We start from the raw sequence: 15126 nt of genomic DNA on the forward strand, positions 1-15126 counted from the left end.
AACAACTCTTGTGAGCCAGTTGTAGTAGTGAGCCAGCACATCACTGCATAGGATCACAGAATTAAAGCTAGAAGGGGACTGAGAGTCTAACTTCATCATGTTACAAAGTGAAGCTAAAAGACATTCAGTAACTTACCCAGGCTCACACAGTTAGTAAGCATCCAAGGCACCATCCTGACTCCAGGCCCAGAGCTCTATCAGTTTAGATACCTGCCTAAGAGGAGCAGCTAGGTGGCTCAGTGAATAATAGATAATTGTACCTGGAGTCAGGAAGATCTGAGGTCAAATCTGGCCTCAGACAGTTAGTAGCTATGTGATCCTGGGTAAGTCACTTAACCCTGTTTGCCTCAATTTCTTTACCTGTAAAATGAGATGGAGAAGGAAATGGTAAACCACTCTAATATCTTTGGCAAGAAAACCCCAAATGAGGTCATGAAGAATTTGATATAATTGTACAGCTACCATAACCTGCCCAAGAGTTTCCTAAGTGCCATGGATTAAGTTAGATACTAGGAATATAAAAATATAAATGAAACAGTTCCTGCTCTCAAGGAGTTTTAATTCTCCAGGGAGAATATGCAGTATATGCAACTCATACATTGCTCTGGGATCAGTATTATAAATATTTACTTATTATGGACAAGCAGTTGAAAAAATAAGTCTTGCAATTTGACAGTGGTGTCTGATGCTAAGGAAACAGTGGTTGGTTTTGGAAAACTTGGGAGGAAAGGGTATCCCTGCCCTTCCTCATCCCCATCATCTTGGGAATAGGAAGATTTAGGAAAGCAAGAAGGGAATAGTGGTGTTCAGTTCTAATGTAATTCTGTTTTGTGAGATGGAATCCATTACACAAGTGTGCAAGTATTAATTACCCTTTTTCTTCAGCTTATTCCACATCCCCATATTTAAGTAATTTTTAAGTAACTAGAAACACATCCCAATTTCCATTGCACACTGAAAGACTGTATTCTTAAGTGAATGAGCTCTCTTAAAATAGATCTTTCACTTAAAAATAAATAAACAAGAAGATCAAAGAGTACTGATTCCTATCAGTCCATTATGCATTAAAGTGGAAAACTACCACTGTTGTCTTGGCAGGAATCATCAAGAAGGGTCACTTCCATTCACTGAATTTGTATTCCTTGAGCCTGAACTTCAGGTCATGAGAAGGTCAAGGTCATTGTCTGTGCCTTTGTCTGCCTTCAGGTCAGTCTTGGCTTCCTGAGCTGTTTTTTCAGCACCATCAAGGACTACATAAATTCATCTGGCTCTGCATCCACCATGGATTTCATCTCAGTGCTCTCTAAGGTAAAGTATCTGAGAGAGGTCTTGACATTCTCAACCCTCTCACAATGGAGTCTCCATGTAGACCCTTCCCCTCTTCCCTGAATTGTTTACATTCCTAGATTTTTTCCCATCCCCATCCCTTCTCCCTAATCAAAACCATCAAATGAAATTTGTAGATAGAGTCACCTCGCCATGGTGCTCATGTTTGGGGGTGTATTTTCTTAACACAAAAATCTGAGTGCCTAGGGGAAAAAAAACATCTCCCAGTTGATGAAATGACTTCAATTTTGAGCAATATTCAGTGCAAGAGCTTGGAGCTGACTAATTACATGGTTTGCTTAGTCTTCTGAGAAAAGTGGCAGCTTCTCCCAGGGAAACAAAACAAAACTTCAAATCCATCAAAGCCCCTGGTGATTCTGCTGTTGTGTTTGGTGTAGATGAGGAAAAGGGAAAAAAAAAAAAAGAAACCATAACTCTAAGATTTGAAGATCTCAATTTTTCCTAAACAAATGCTGCAAACACACACATACACACACACACACACACAACAATAATAACAATAAGAGCTAGCACTTATATAGCAATTTGAAGTTTACAAAGCACTTTATAAATAATATCACACTTGATCCTCACAATGCTATGAAGTAGGTACTCATTATTATCTTCCTTTTTACAGGTAAGGAAACTGAGGCAGAGAGATGAATTGATTTCCCTGGGGTCTTGTAAATATAAATGTCTGAGGTAGGATTTGTAACCAAGTCTTCCTGAATCCGGGTATAATTCTCCATTCACTGAGCAGCCTAGCTACCCAAGGGTGTTAAATATAGTTCTTACTTAAGATTTTATTTTTTTTAAATATTTCTTGATGAACTGGAAGCAGGTAGGACAGGGGAAAGAGCACTGGCCAATCCGAAGGTCTGGTATACAGTAGATACTTAATAAATGCTTGTTGATTAATTGAATGATTGGTTGGACTAGGGATCAGAGGCCCTGGCTTCCAGTCCCAATTCTGCTACTTAGAAGTATGTTACCTTATAAAATAATGACTTTGGGGCACAGACAGCAAGGCTGTAGTAGAGCACAGAGTGCTTCACATGGGGACCTGGATGCGAATAATGCCTCAGATGTGCAACAACAGGCAGGCCATTTACCTCTCTGGGCCTCCGTTTTCTTAGCCATAAAATGAAAGACTCAGTGTTGATAACATTGCAAGTCTCTTCCAACTCTGAATCTACAATCCTATGAAATGCTTGATACCATTCCCTTTACTCAGGCCCCAAGTACTTGTAAACTAAAAAACCCTGGAGTCAGAATAATTCTCTTCATTCCCGTTAGTTGGTCCACAAGCATTTGTTAAGCACCTACTATGTGTCAGATGCTTTACACACAAAGAAAGGAAAAACCATGGCCCCTTCCCTAAAAAACTCACAACCAAAGGAGGGAGATAAGATACAAACAACTAAATGCAAAAAAACTTCAGATAGGAGAAATTGGCATTAACAGAGGGAAGATAACAAGTTCCCCCTGACTTCTCCTTAGGTGACAGGGAAGAAGCCGAGCTTAAAACCTGACTTGTGTTGGTTTTCACCATCTTCTGTTTCCTGCTCTTGCCAGTCTTACCATTTGCCCATCAACACATCCTTTCCTCTGATGCGCAAGTCAAAGCCATCTGTCCAGGTCTTGAGGAAGTCAGCCTCTATTAACAAGTGATTTTCACTGGCCTCAATCTCAGGGCCATCTATTCCAAGGAGTCATCTAGAGCATTATAGACATCATGGTCATTGTGAGGGCATTCGAGATCATCTCATTTTGCCTTATTTTATGGATGAGAAAAATGGAATCCAGTGAGTTTAATTAATAATAATAGCTAACTTTTGTATTTCACATATTAAGCACTAAGAGCTTATCTCATTTGATTCCCACAACAACCCTGGGAAGTAGCTGCTATTATTATCCCCATTTTACAGATGAGAAAACTGAGGCAAACAAAGATTAAGTGACTTGCTCAGAATCACACAGCTTTTCAATGCTTGGGGATAGATTTGACCTCAGGCCCAACATTCTATCTTCTCTAATGAGCACCTTCAAAAGCTCAGACCCTTACAGAAATATGAGTTGTTGACCAAGGAAGTATTTTCACATCATGAAAAGGAAACCATATTCACACATGTGTCCACTTAGAATTTATGGAAGATGGGTTTGCTCAAAGCCTCAGTTCCTTGAAGACAGGAACCATGTCTTATCTTTTTTATCCCTACTTAGTGTCTTTTAAAGTGTCTTGACTGTATGCCAGTTCAGGAATGATTTTGGGATTCCTCTCACATTCCTGGTGTGAGAACTCTCTCCACCAAGACAGATCACCACCCACTGTAACAGTAGATTATGGGATCATAGTCTGAGAGACAGTCATTTAGTCCATTATAAAGATGAAGAAACTAAGACCCATAAAAGATGAAGTTGCTTGTACAGAGTCACATACTCAGGAAGCGGTAGGGCTGGGTAATGAACCAATGTGTAACAAATATAGGATCTTTTCCACAGCAGTGTACTATCTGCCTAGATGCATCCTTTGGAGATATCTGAGAATCACTGAATTGAAGTGACTTGTCCAGGGTCACATGAAATAAGTGCCTAAGGCTAGATGTGAATCATTTTCCTAACTCCCAGCTCAGGACTTGGCCATCTTGACTTTTGTTGTGCCTTGAGCATAACAAACACTTCAATAAATATTTACTAAGCAAATGGAAAGACTGCCTTTTTTTTTTCAAGGTAAAATGCCATATTTATTGCATGTTTTCTTTTCTTTTTAGTTTTAGTCATACTGAAAAAGACGAATTAGAACCAGTGGGAGAACACGAGAAAGAAGAAATGAGAGACAGAGAGAGAGGAGGGGGGGGAGAGGGAGAGAGGGAAAGAGGAGGGCAGAAGGGGGAGAGAGAGAGAGACAGAGAGAGAGACAGAGAGAGAAAGGGAGAGAGACAGAGGCAGAGAGAGAGAGAAAGAGACAGAGAGAGAAAGGGAGAGAGCGAGAAAGAGAAAGAGAGAGAGAGACAAAGAGAAAGAGAGAGAGAGAGAGGAGTTTATGCTTCCATCTGCATTTAGACTCACAGTTCTTTTTCTTTTTCTGGATATGGATGGCATTTTCCATCATGAGTCACAGGGAATTGTCTTACATCCTTGCATTGCTAAGCAGAGTTAAGTCTATCAAAGTTGGTCATGGCACAACTCTGCTATTAATGTGTAAAATGTTCTTCTGGTTCTGCTCACTTCACTCAGCATTAGTTCATGTAAGGGAAGGACTGACTTTTATTACCAATTGAATCTGAGGGTCAAGTTGTTTCGAATTTTCTTTGGTCTGAACTTGTGGTTTAATTGGCAGACGGAACTCCCAGGAACCAAGACTGGCCACTGTTCTCCAATTTGTAGCTTAGAAAGTTGCATGAATCATTGAGAGGCACACAGGGTCACACAGTCAGGACTTGAACCCAGAACTATGAAGCCAGTTCTCTGTCCACTCTGTGATTCTACCTTTCCCCCATCATGGATTCTTTGCTCATGGGACTTAGGTTCTGCACTTATCTCTTACAGCATTTCCGAGGACGCCTCTGTCAGAGTCACCAGATTTACTGCCTTAATTACACCTCCGCCATCTTCTATCTCGAGAGCTTAAGACAGAGAGAAGACTTTGGAATCTATTTAAAGGTGATGTGAGCCTTGATTTTTCTTTCTGCATTTTCCTTCCTTGTTCTAAGATGCATTAAGGCTGATGGAAAATGGCAGTTGATTGTAGCTGTATTTAGTACAGGTGAGGAGAAAGGAATTCAGACAAATAAGTCAAATAAGAAACTGGAAGAAAAAGGAAGGAAGGAAGGAAGGAAGGAAGGAAGGAAGGAAGGAAGGAAGGAAGGAAGGAAGGAAGGGAGGAAGGGAGGGAGGGAGGAAGGAAAAGGAAGGAAGGAAAAAGAAAGAAAGGAAGGAAGAAAAAAGGAAGGAAAGAAGGAAGGAAGGAAGGGAGGGAGGGAGGAAAAGGAAGGAAGGGAGGGAGGGAGGAAAAGGAAGGAAGGGAGGGAGGGAGGAAAAGGAAGGAAGGAAAAAGAAAGGAAGGAAGGAAGGAAGGAAGGAAGGAAGGAAGGAAGGAAGGAAGGAAGGAAGGAAGGAAGGAAGCAAGAATGATGTCTCAGGGAATGGGGAGAATATCATCCATAATGTCTCCTGAATTGTAGATTGCAATCTCTCCCCTTCCCCTCTTTCTCTTCTTCCCCTTCCCTTCCCCAATCCTTTCCCCTCCCCGGGAAGATAGCAAGTGGAATTTCAATTCAAACTCAGGTCCTCTGCCTCCAAATGTATCACTCTTTCCAATGAACTGGTAGGATCAAGCATTAAGCATATTGCCTCATTTAGAGTCAGTGCTTAATTAATTCATGTTGATCGGGACTGTCTTCTTTTGGTCCTTTGGAATGCCTACTTAAGTCTGGAGAAACATTGGGGAACTATGGGCAGGAAGGTGGGAGAAGAGGCCAGAGCACATCTGGAAGCAGAGTGAGCCGAACAGAGAGAACCCAGGTCTAAGGGGTCTGTGTTGATCTTTTTCCCCACTTTTCTGAGTTCCTTCAAGACAGCTTCCATCTCATCTTTTGCAAGAAGCCTCTCCTTGTCTCCCTAACTGCCAGTGTTTTCCCCTCTTAGATTGCCTTCCATCTTCTCTGTCTATACCTTGTATGGGTCTGGTTCTTTTGCATGTCCTTTCCTTCATTTGAATGTGAACCCTTTGAGAAGGGGACCAGGTACTTTCTTTACATCCCTAGTATTTAGTATAGTGCCTGACTGAGTCTTCAAAAGGGTGTGTTTGAAGAGGTAAATGCTTCCAAGTGCAATCTAGGCAACTGGATATTGGGATCCCCAGAACAGCGGCTTAAGCAGGGCAGAAACCAGGAAACACTGAGGCCGAGATCAGGGGTATGGGCAGGGGCCTGGTCCTAGGGGTACTGTCACTCCCTTGGCTTGCTGTTTCCTTCCCTCTTTGCTTCCAGGTATGGGTTCCAGAGCATTAGAGGAAGATTGTTTCCTAGTAATAATGGTTAGACTTTGTAGAATAGTAGACCTGAAATTTTTAGGGGCAGCTAGATGGCCCAGCAGATAGCGTTCTGGGCCTGAAGTCAGGAAGATGTATCTTCCTGAGTTCAAATCCAGCCTCAGACACTAGCTGTGTGACCCTGGTCAAGTCATTTAATCCTCATCTATAAAATGAGTTGGAGAAGAAAATGGCAAACTACTCCACTCTCTTTACCAAGAGAACCCCAAATGAGTCACAAAGAGTCAGATACAACTGAAACAAATGAACAAAAGACCTGAAGCTTGACATTCTCTGGCTTCATTTCCCCAGGATTTTCTCTAAGTCTACAGAGTGGTTTGCCAGTGCTGGGTCAAAAGTCTTTTGTTGGGTTTCACTCTAGGAGTGGGGATGGAGGTGGGAGGGGAGGACAGACAGGAGAAAGAGTAATCCAAGGCTTTCCAGAAAAAAAGCAACCTTTCCCTGCAGCTGCGAGAAAACCTTTGCCAAAAAATCACCTTGGAGACTTGAGGGGAGGGAGAGAGAAAGTCTTCTGCTGTTTGTTGAGCTATTGAGGTGCTGAGAAACCCTCTGTGGATTCAAGGGGCCACAAGACAAGGGACCTCGGGAAGAAACCTGACCCTTCCTGCCTCCACATTCACAACATTTCAAGGACTTGACAGCTCTAACCAAGGCCATTAGAGTTTCCCAAATTAGAAATGACATCATCCTGCTGACAAAATTCTCCCCTTGGTTTGGCTGTTAGACTGCAGCATCTGCTCAACCTCCCAGGCAAGGGGTAAGAGGCTCATTAAACAAGCCCCCCACCCCTCAACTGGCTTCCAAATCTCCCTGAAAGTTAGTTTTTGTGGGGTCTCTGAGGATCATGGGATCACAGACTTAGGGCCAGAAGGACCCTTAGAGGACATTAAGTCCATCTGAACCCAAGACTTTTGACTCCATTACATTTTATTCTGTTTTTATCCAGGGGAGAGAAGCCCAAAACTTGTGACAATATCAAAAGGGGGCTTCTCTATTCCCCATCCATAGGATCTTAGAGGAGGTGAGGAGGGAAGGGATGTGATAAGAGGATTATGGGTAACATTGCCAATACCTCAGTGGCAGCTTTGGGGACCCAACCTATGAACTAGCAAGTGTTCAGTTGGGGAAGTATCACAAAAAGGCCGAGGGGGATTCAAACCCTACTTTAGACACTTTTTTTGGCGGGGAGACAAGCCAATTGGAGGTAAGTGACTTGCCCAAGACCACATAGCTAGTAAGTGTCAAGTGTTTCAGGCCAGATTTGAACTCAGGTCCTCCTGACTCCAGGTTCAATATTCAATTCTCTGCACCACTTAGATGCTCATTAACAATGTGATCCAGGGTAGTTAACTTAACTATTCTCAGTGTCAGTTAATACATCTAGACAGGGGTGATAATAACACCTTTCTCACAGATTGTTGTAAGGATCATATAAGATAAAGTGCTTTGTAAACCTTAGAACACCAGGCCTTGAGTCAGGAAGGCTCATTTTCCTGAGTTCAAATCTGGCCTCAGACACTTAGGAGCTGTGCGACCCTGGGGAAGTCACTTCACCTTGCTTGTCTCAGTTTCCTCACGTGTAAAATGAACTGGAGAAGGAAATGGCAAACCACTCCAGTATCTCTGCCAAAAAAACCCCAAATGGGGGCATGAAGAGTCAGACACACCTAAAAAGTGACTGAACAACAACATGATGGAAGGAATAAAAGTCATTTGTTTACATCCATAATATAGGGCTAATTTACATGAGCCCTGCATCTATAATAAATGTAGGGATGAAGACCACCCAGGATTTCATTACAGAGGGATGTTTTGTTCTGGGGCTGTCTCCCATGCCTCGAATGCTGTCCTTCTTCACTTTTTCTTAGTTTCATTTGCCATCTTTCAAGGTCACTCAAATCCCACCTTCTGCAGGATGCCTTCCCTAGTCTCCTCCACAGCCACCCCATCCCCCTACTACCAGGGCCTTCCCTCTGAAACTGTCTTCCAGCTACTCTGTCTTTTTCTCTGTCTATGTGTACATATATACATCTATACATGTATTTATTCATTAATTCATTCATTTGCTTGTTTGTTTATATGTTGTCTCTCCCATTACAATGTAAGTTTCTTGCAGGAGAGGAGAATTTTGGTTTTATTTCTACTTTGTATACCTAGCACCTAGCACAGTGCCTGGTACAGAAATGGTCAACTGACATGCAGATCTAAGAAAGCACTTTTACCCTATAAGAACAATGAAATCTGGACCGGTGAACATTCATTCTTATGTTTGATCTAAATACCAATTCACTGGTCCTGGCATCCCTAGCTTTGCCACTAGGACATGGCCAACTGGGGCTGTGAGCCAGGGTAACACACTCTGAGGGCTTTCTCCTCTGCTTCAGGAAGTGACCACAGCCACAAAGGGACCCTTGAGGAGACTAACTCAATTTGTTTCAACCAATATTCCTTCAGCAGGTATTGTGCATTTGCAAGGCAGTTAGTGAGGAGGAAAGAGCAGTACCTCTGAATTCAAAGGACCTAGGTTGAAGTCCCAGCTCTCATTTACAGCCAGAGTGACTTTGACCAAGTCATCTCTCCTGCTCTAAGTTTCCTCATCTGTTAAATGGAGACATTAGAGTAGATGACCTCCAAGTTTTTTTTCAGCACTAGCACCCTATGATCTGTTAATCTTTCTAGAATAACACAAAGAATGACTTGTAGATGCTGGGATTCTCTTAGAGGGACAGCCTATCACCACTGGAAAAAAGCTTGAAGTTCCCCCTGTTCCCTTCCATCAGTGAGGGCTCCAAAAAACCTCCAGGTGTGGCCAAGCAGGGAAGGAATGTTCTGATCAGCCACCCTCCCTGCTTTTGTGCTCTGCAGTGGTGTGAGAGACATGACCAATGCAAGCGACTGCACCTCTCTGAACTGCTGGTGACTCCCCTGCACCGGCTGACCAGGTACCCACTGCTCCTGAAGAACATCTGGAGAAGGAGTACTGATGCCAGAGAGAAAATTACCATCTACTCCCTCAAGGAAAAAGTGGAGAAGGCGATTTGTAAGTACCCAAGTCTTGTGATAATGAAAGCTCTGTGAGTTCTGTTGGGCTGGGAGGAACAGAATTACCATGGAAGGAACACCATATTTAGAATGAGCAGGCCTGCACAAAAATACTGACTCTACCATTTACTATCTGTGTGACCTTGAGTAAATCACATCTCCCTGAGCCTCATTTTCCCCCTCTATAAAATAAAGGGCTAGAACTAGATGGTCTTTGAAGGCCCTTCTCATTTTAAGTCTATGACTTTGATCTCTCTGCGCCTCAAGTTTCCCATCTGTAAAAGGAAACTGTTGGAGTAAATGGTCTTTGAGGTCAGAGAAATGATTATTAAACAATTAATTATTGGGGAGATCCAGTGTTTTTTCCTTTTTCCTATTTCTTATTTCCTCATCCAGTCTTTCAAAGAGATCTCCAACCTTGCCCAAAAATTTACCATACCTAGACCATCTTATCTAGATGAAGCTGTTGCCAACCCAACTAGAAAAACTTTACAAAGAATTTAATCTGGGGGAATTCCACCCTACTGTGTTCTACTCAGGTTGGGGAGGGGGTAATGGGGAGGTATTTTGTCTAGACTGCCCAAGGCTGGGGGTGGTCTGAGAGTGACATAATCAAAGTCATGTCCCTAAGACCCTCATTAAAACAGATCTACCTCCCATTATAATATTCATGCTTCTCATTATTTGTTAACCAATCAGAGTTGATTGATGCCTGTTGGGAAAACATAGTCTTCTAAGAGCATATAAGCATCAAGATGCCACCGTAATCCATCTTTGGTTTAGGAAAGACAGCCAAATGACCCTTTTATTATTTATCTTCTAGCCATAATTAACAAAATAATTGCTAATTACCCAGAAACTATATCTCCCAAACTTTTCATGCATCACAAGTCCCTTCTCACCCTAAGTCTATGACTTTGATCTCCATAGATCTCCGTTCCCTCATGTCTAAAATAAAGGGGTTAAATTAGATTGTCTTTAAGGTCCCTTCTTATATTAAGTCTATGCCTCTGACTTCAATGGTCCTCAGTTTCTTCATATGTAAAATGAAGGGATTGGATTTAAAGACCTCTGAGTTTCTTTCTGTCTCTAGAGCTGTAATCCAATGGACTTCAGACTTCCATTTTTTCAGAGGAAATAACAAAAGCTCAGGGAGACAAAAGAAGTGTTTGGAGGGGGTGATCTGAACACAGTTCTCCCCAATTCCAAGCCCAGTGCTCTATTTTCACTACTTTCTGAGGCATAGAACCCAGTCCTGGCTTTTGAGCTCACTTTCCCTAGAAGAGAAAGCTTGGGATTTGAGGTCATTCCAAGCAGGGGAATTCCTTGGAGCTAGTAAACTTAGATGGAAGTTTGATCCCCTTGTGAATCAAAGATGCTCAGAACAATGGGCCTGAGTCACATCCTCTCTAAACCCCTAAGAACTTAGGTACCGCATTACCCAGATGGTTTGATCCCCAGCTCAGATTTTCAGATGTGAATGGATGCAGGAAAAACATCACTTCCCTGAGGATTGATGAGACTTTGTTTATGACTTCCAAGTTAAAACCCTGCAAAGCCAGTAAGAATCAATAGTTCTTCCTGAGGATGTAGGCTGATTTGTCATTTTGCTTAGGTCACTACAATCCAGCACTGGCATGCAAACAATTTCAAATCCTGGTTTACCCTTGACTAAAGTCTCAGGATGTGAACTAAGCATCCAAGGCACCTAAATCCCTCAGTAAGCTAGAGGTGCCCACCCTTTCTCAGACTACACACCCCTCTCTGCTTCTATACTCCAAACAAACTCAACTGCTCTCTCTTCCCCATAAACACATCTCATGGCATGGCGCCGGGCTTAACTAAGAACACTAAACACAGTACCTAGCACATAGTAAGTGCTTAATAAATGCATATTGATTGATTAACTAATGATGTGTCTGAGACAGGGGTAGGGAGCTGAGGCCTTGAGGTCACATGTGGCCTTCTAGGTCCTTGGGTGCAGCCTTTTGACAAAGTCCAAGTTTTACAGAACAAATTATTTTATTAAGGGGATTTGTTTTATGAAGTTTGGATTCAGTTACTCAATAGCTGTTAGTTGATTGAATGATTGTTTGGTTTTGTCTTTGTTCATGCTGTTCCCTTAAGAGATAATGAGATATGGTAGAGAGCGGGCTGAATTTAGAGATGGAGGAGCTGAATTCGAATCTAGGTTCTGACCTCTGCTACCTGTGTGATCTTGGGCAAATCATTTGATTTCAGTTTCCTCATCCACAAAATGAGATTAGACTTGAAAGCTTCTAGGATCCTTTCCAGCTCTGATTTAATAATACTATAATTTGGGAGCAGGAAGACCTGAATCTCATGTCCTGGCTCCGGCATTGATTTGTTCTGGGACTTAGAGAAAGTCATTTGACCTCCACGGACCTCAGTGTCCTTATCTGTCCACAACAAAAACGTGCAAGAAGTTGAATGAGATGCTTTCTGAAATTCCAGCTCCAGTATTCAATGATTGTGTAGATGGAATGAGTTCCTCCCTTTTCTTTAAAGCTCAAATCAAATGCCATTGCATCTAGGAAGTGGTCCTTAATACAGGTCAGGGCTACACAGGCAGGCTGGTCATGTGCTTAGAGCTGGAATTAAATGAGACCCTTGGAGTCTATTGGTTATCAAAAGGAGGTCTTCTTGGCCATCAAAGGAAGATATACCGAGCAAAGAAGAGCCATTCATTGATGACATAGTTGATTCGGGTGAGCATAACTCCTTATATTTCTTTCTCTTTTTTTTTTTTGGAGGCAATCAGGGTTAAGTGATTTGCCCAGGGTCACACAGCTACTAAATGACTGAGGCTGGATTTGAACTCAGGTCCTCCTGACTCTAGGGCTGGTGCTCTCTATACTACCTAGATGCCATGTAATAAATATATTTCCCTGCATAAACATTTGTTTTACAGCTATCTAATGAACTTGGGTAATATTATGTATTCTAAGCAATCTAGTCTTATCCCCTTCTGGTTTGTATGTGCTACGTCTTAACTAAATTCTCTGCCTACCCCTCTGCCTAGAATGGGGTTCTGAACATTGCAGACCATTAATAAATATTTACTGAATTTTAAAAAATTCTTGAAGTGAACCAATTATGATAATGGCTTTTGACATCATTTCTATTTTCGATAATGAGAAATTCTGAAAAAAGTGAAGGCATTCTGAGTGATTTATGCTAAATGTGTTCTGTGTTAGTCTGTCTCAGGAGTGTTCAAATGGGATGTAGCTCTCCAAAGTTCTCCAATTAGCTGCTGTGCAAAGTTGCTGTTTCTCTTACCATCAATTCCCTTTTGAGAGCTGCAAATGAAAAGTAGTAAACTCTTTTTTTTTCTAATCTTGAAGATTTGTTTTCCCTTTCTACCTCCAAAGGATTGAAGGGATTGAAATAATTTCTTCCAGCCAAGGAATAAAAATAAAATTGTCGAGATATTGTATACAGTAGCTTACAAGAATATTCTTACATGAAGGATTGGGATAGGTTTTTGAGGGAGAGGTCAGACCTTTCTCTGGGAGCCCCTTAATACAGGGTGATTTCTTATCAATCTGACATGATGTCAAGTGTATTTTTGTCCTTTAAAAGTGGTTTTATCTCCCCAGAATGATGAAGCAATCTCTGAAAGTTCCCGCTAGTCTTGTGGGTCATTGGGTCTATTGGAATTGTCCTTCATCTCTCCAAATATCTTTAAAAGCAATAGAAATGGAGTCTTGAGAAATGAATATAAACCCACAGGGGAAAAAATAATGGATTCCTTTCAAAGTAAAAATATCAATTACCTCATTATCTCCAGTATTTGTATTTCTCTAATATGGGGCAATGTTGCCCACCCAGGGAGAACAGATAGCTCCTATGGAATTACATCAGTATTACTTGCGTAACAATATATAATTCATCTCCCATTTGTTTAACTGTGTTAGTAAAAACTTACTGCTCTCCACAAGAGACTAAGTTTAGGATAGGGAGTTTCTTCCTTTGGCAGGTAAAGAGCAATATTCTGAAGCTGCTAAAGATGCCAAGCAGCCACCGGGGAGTGGCTCAGGCAGAGATAGTGGTGAAGTCCAACATGTATTATGCCCTTAGATGTGAGGTGCACATGTAAAAAGGGTCGGCTTTTCTCCTCCTTTAGGTGACCTTGAAGGAAAAGTGAAATGGCTTGACAATTTCCAAAAGTTTCGGCACCTCCAGGAGATCATAGTGTGGCCTCCACTTTGGGATCGAGATAAAAGGTTCTTCATACCAGAGGTATGCCCACTGGGATTGACATCCCTTCCTGTGAGTTTGTCTTTCTAGGGGAAAATTCTCCATCAATCTCCTTGCTACCAATGAGTGAAACAGACAGATTGTCCCCAGGAATTTCTAGACTCACAGCAAGCACCCTAAACTATGTCTAAGACACATTACATGAAAGATGCCCTCATTGGCTGGTGTGGGACATCACATTGTTACAAGAATGTGGTATAGTGAAAAGATAACTGTTCTAGAGGTAGAGGGTCTGAATTCAAATCCTACTTCTGAATCTTAGTATCTGAGTGACCATAGGCAAGTTTTTAAGCTCCCTGGACTTCAGTTTTCTCATCTGGAAAGTTATACTATTAGATTAAATCAAGGGTTCATAATTTGGGTCCATAAACTTTTGCTTTTTCTAAAATAATCTGATAAATGTATTTCAATATAATTTGTTTCCTTTTTAATTCTATAGATTTTGTTTTATAAATTTAAAAACATGATTCTGAGAAAGGATCCATAGGCTTTACCTGACCATGATCAAAAGTATCCATGGTATAAACAAAAAGTTAAGAATCCCTGGACTAGATGTTTCCTGAAGACCCTTCCTGCTCTAGCTCTATGATCCTATGTCCTCCTGGGACACTGGAACGATTTCACTGCCAGGGAACTGGCCATAGAGGGTGGAATGGGGAAGGGTCCCACTCCAGCACACCAGAAGGACTTCAAGTGCTACTAGCAGCCTATAAATATGGCACCCTGAAATAAAGCCCCAGGTGCCCTGTCCTAGGTACAGTTCTGCAGGTGTGAATTCTGGGCCAGTAGTATGACTTCCACTTAAGAGTTATCTTGTATGGGGAAGGCGGATAGTTTATAGGATTTATTGAATGCGTGTTTATAAGACCACTGGTCAACAGCACCCAAGAGATGACTTTTGTAAAGCATTTAGCACAATGTCTGGTATACAGTAGGCACTTAATAAATTTTTGCTCCCCTCCCTCTTCCAGAATATTCCAATGTACATAGCTTAATAACACTCTAGTAGAAGTTTGTGTGCTTCAGATATTCCTCTTCTATATGTCTCTCTCTTGTTTTTGAAGTGCCTGAAGCACATTTTTAAGGAACACATGGCAGAAAACATCTTGTCACCAGGCAACAGACACCTCCTTCATGAGGGGAAGTTGACTCTTGCAGGTAATGAACTGTTTTCCTTAAACTGCCAACACTTTCTATGTTGGAGCTGGTAAGAAAATTTGGCTTCTTGTTTTGATCTCCCTTTGAGGGAAAAGAGGAACAGAGCCTGGTCACCCAGGAGGTGCAGTGGATAGAGCACTAAGCCTGGAGTCAGGAAGATCTGAATTAAAATCCAATCTCAAACATTAAGTAGCTGTGTGACCCTGGGCAAGTCACTTCACCCTGTTTGCCTCAGTTTTCCCATCTGCAAAATGAGCTGAAGAAGG

The 15126-nt window shown here is 41.8% G+C and overlaps 1 protein-coding gene across 4 annotated transcripts in view; it reads left to right on the plus strand.

Annotated features, from left to right (window-relative positions):
- PLEKHG7 (pleckstrin homology and RhoGEF domain containing G7) overlaps positions 1-15126 on the plus strand; it is an 85763-nt gene that overhangs the window by 45870 nt on the left and 24767 nt on the right. For all 4 annotated transcript variants that reach the window (XM_072655571.1, XM_072655569.1, XM_072655568.1 and 1 more), the window contains exons 9-13: positions 1207-1308; positions 4876-4989; positions 9245-9419; positions 13569-13684; positions 14767-14860. In XM_072655571.1, the coding sequence (XP_072511672.1) occupies positions 1207-1308; positions 4876-4989; positions 9245-9419; positions 13569-13684; positions 14767-14860 (601 nt within the window). The remainder of the gene's footprint in view (positions 1-1206; positions 1309-4875; positions 4990-9244; positions 9420-13568; positions 13685-14766; positions 14861-15126) is intronic.

This window comes from Notamacropus eugenii, chromosome 3, assembly GCF_028372415.1.
Source record: "Notamacropus eugenii isolate mMacEug1 chromosome 3, mMacEug1.pri_v2, whole genome shotgun sequence".
NCBI lineage: Eukaryota > Metazoa > Chordata > Mammalia > Diprotodontia > Macropodidae > Notamacropus > Notamacropus eugenii.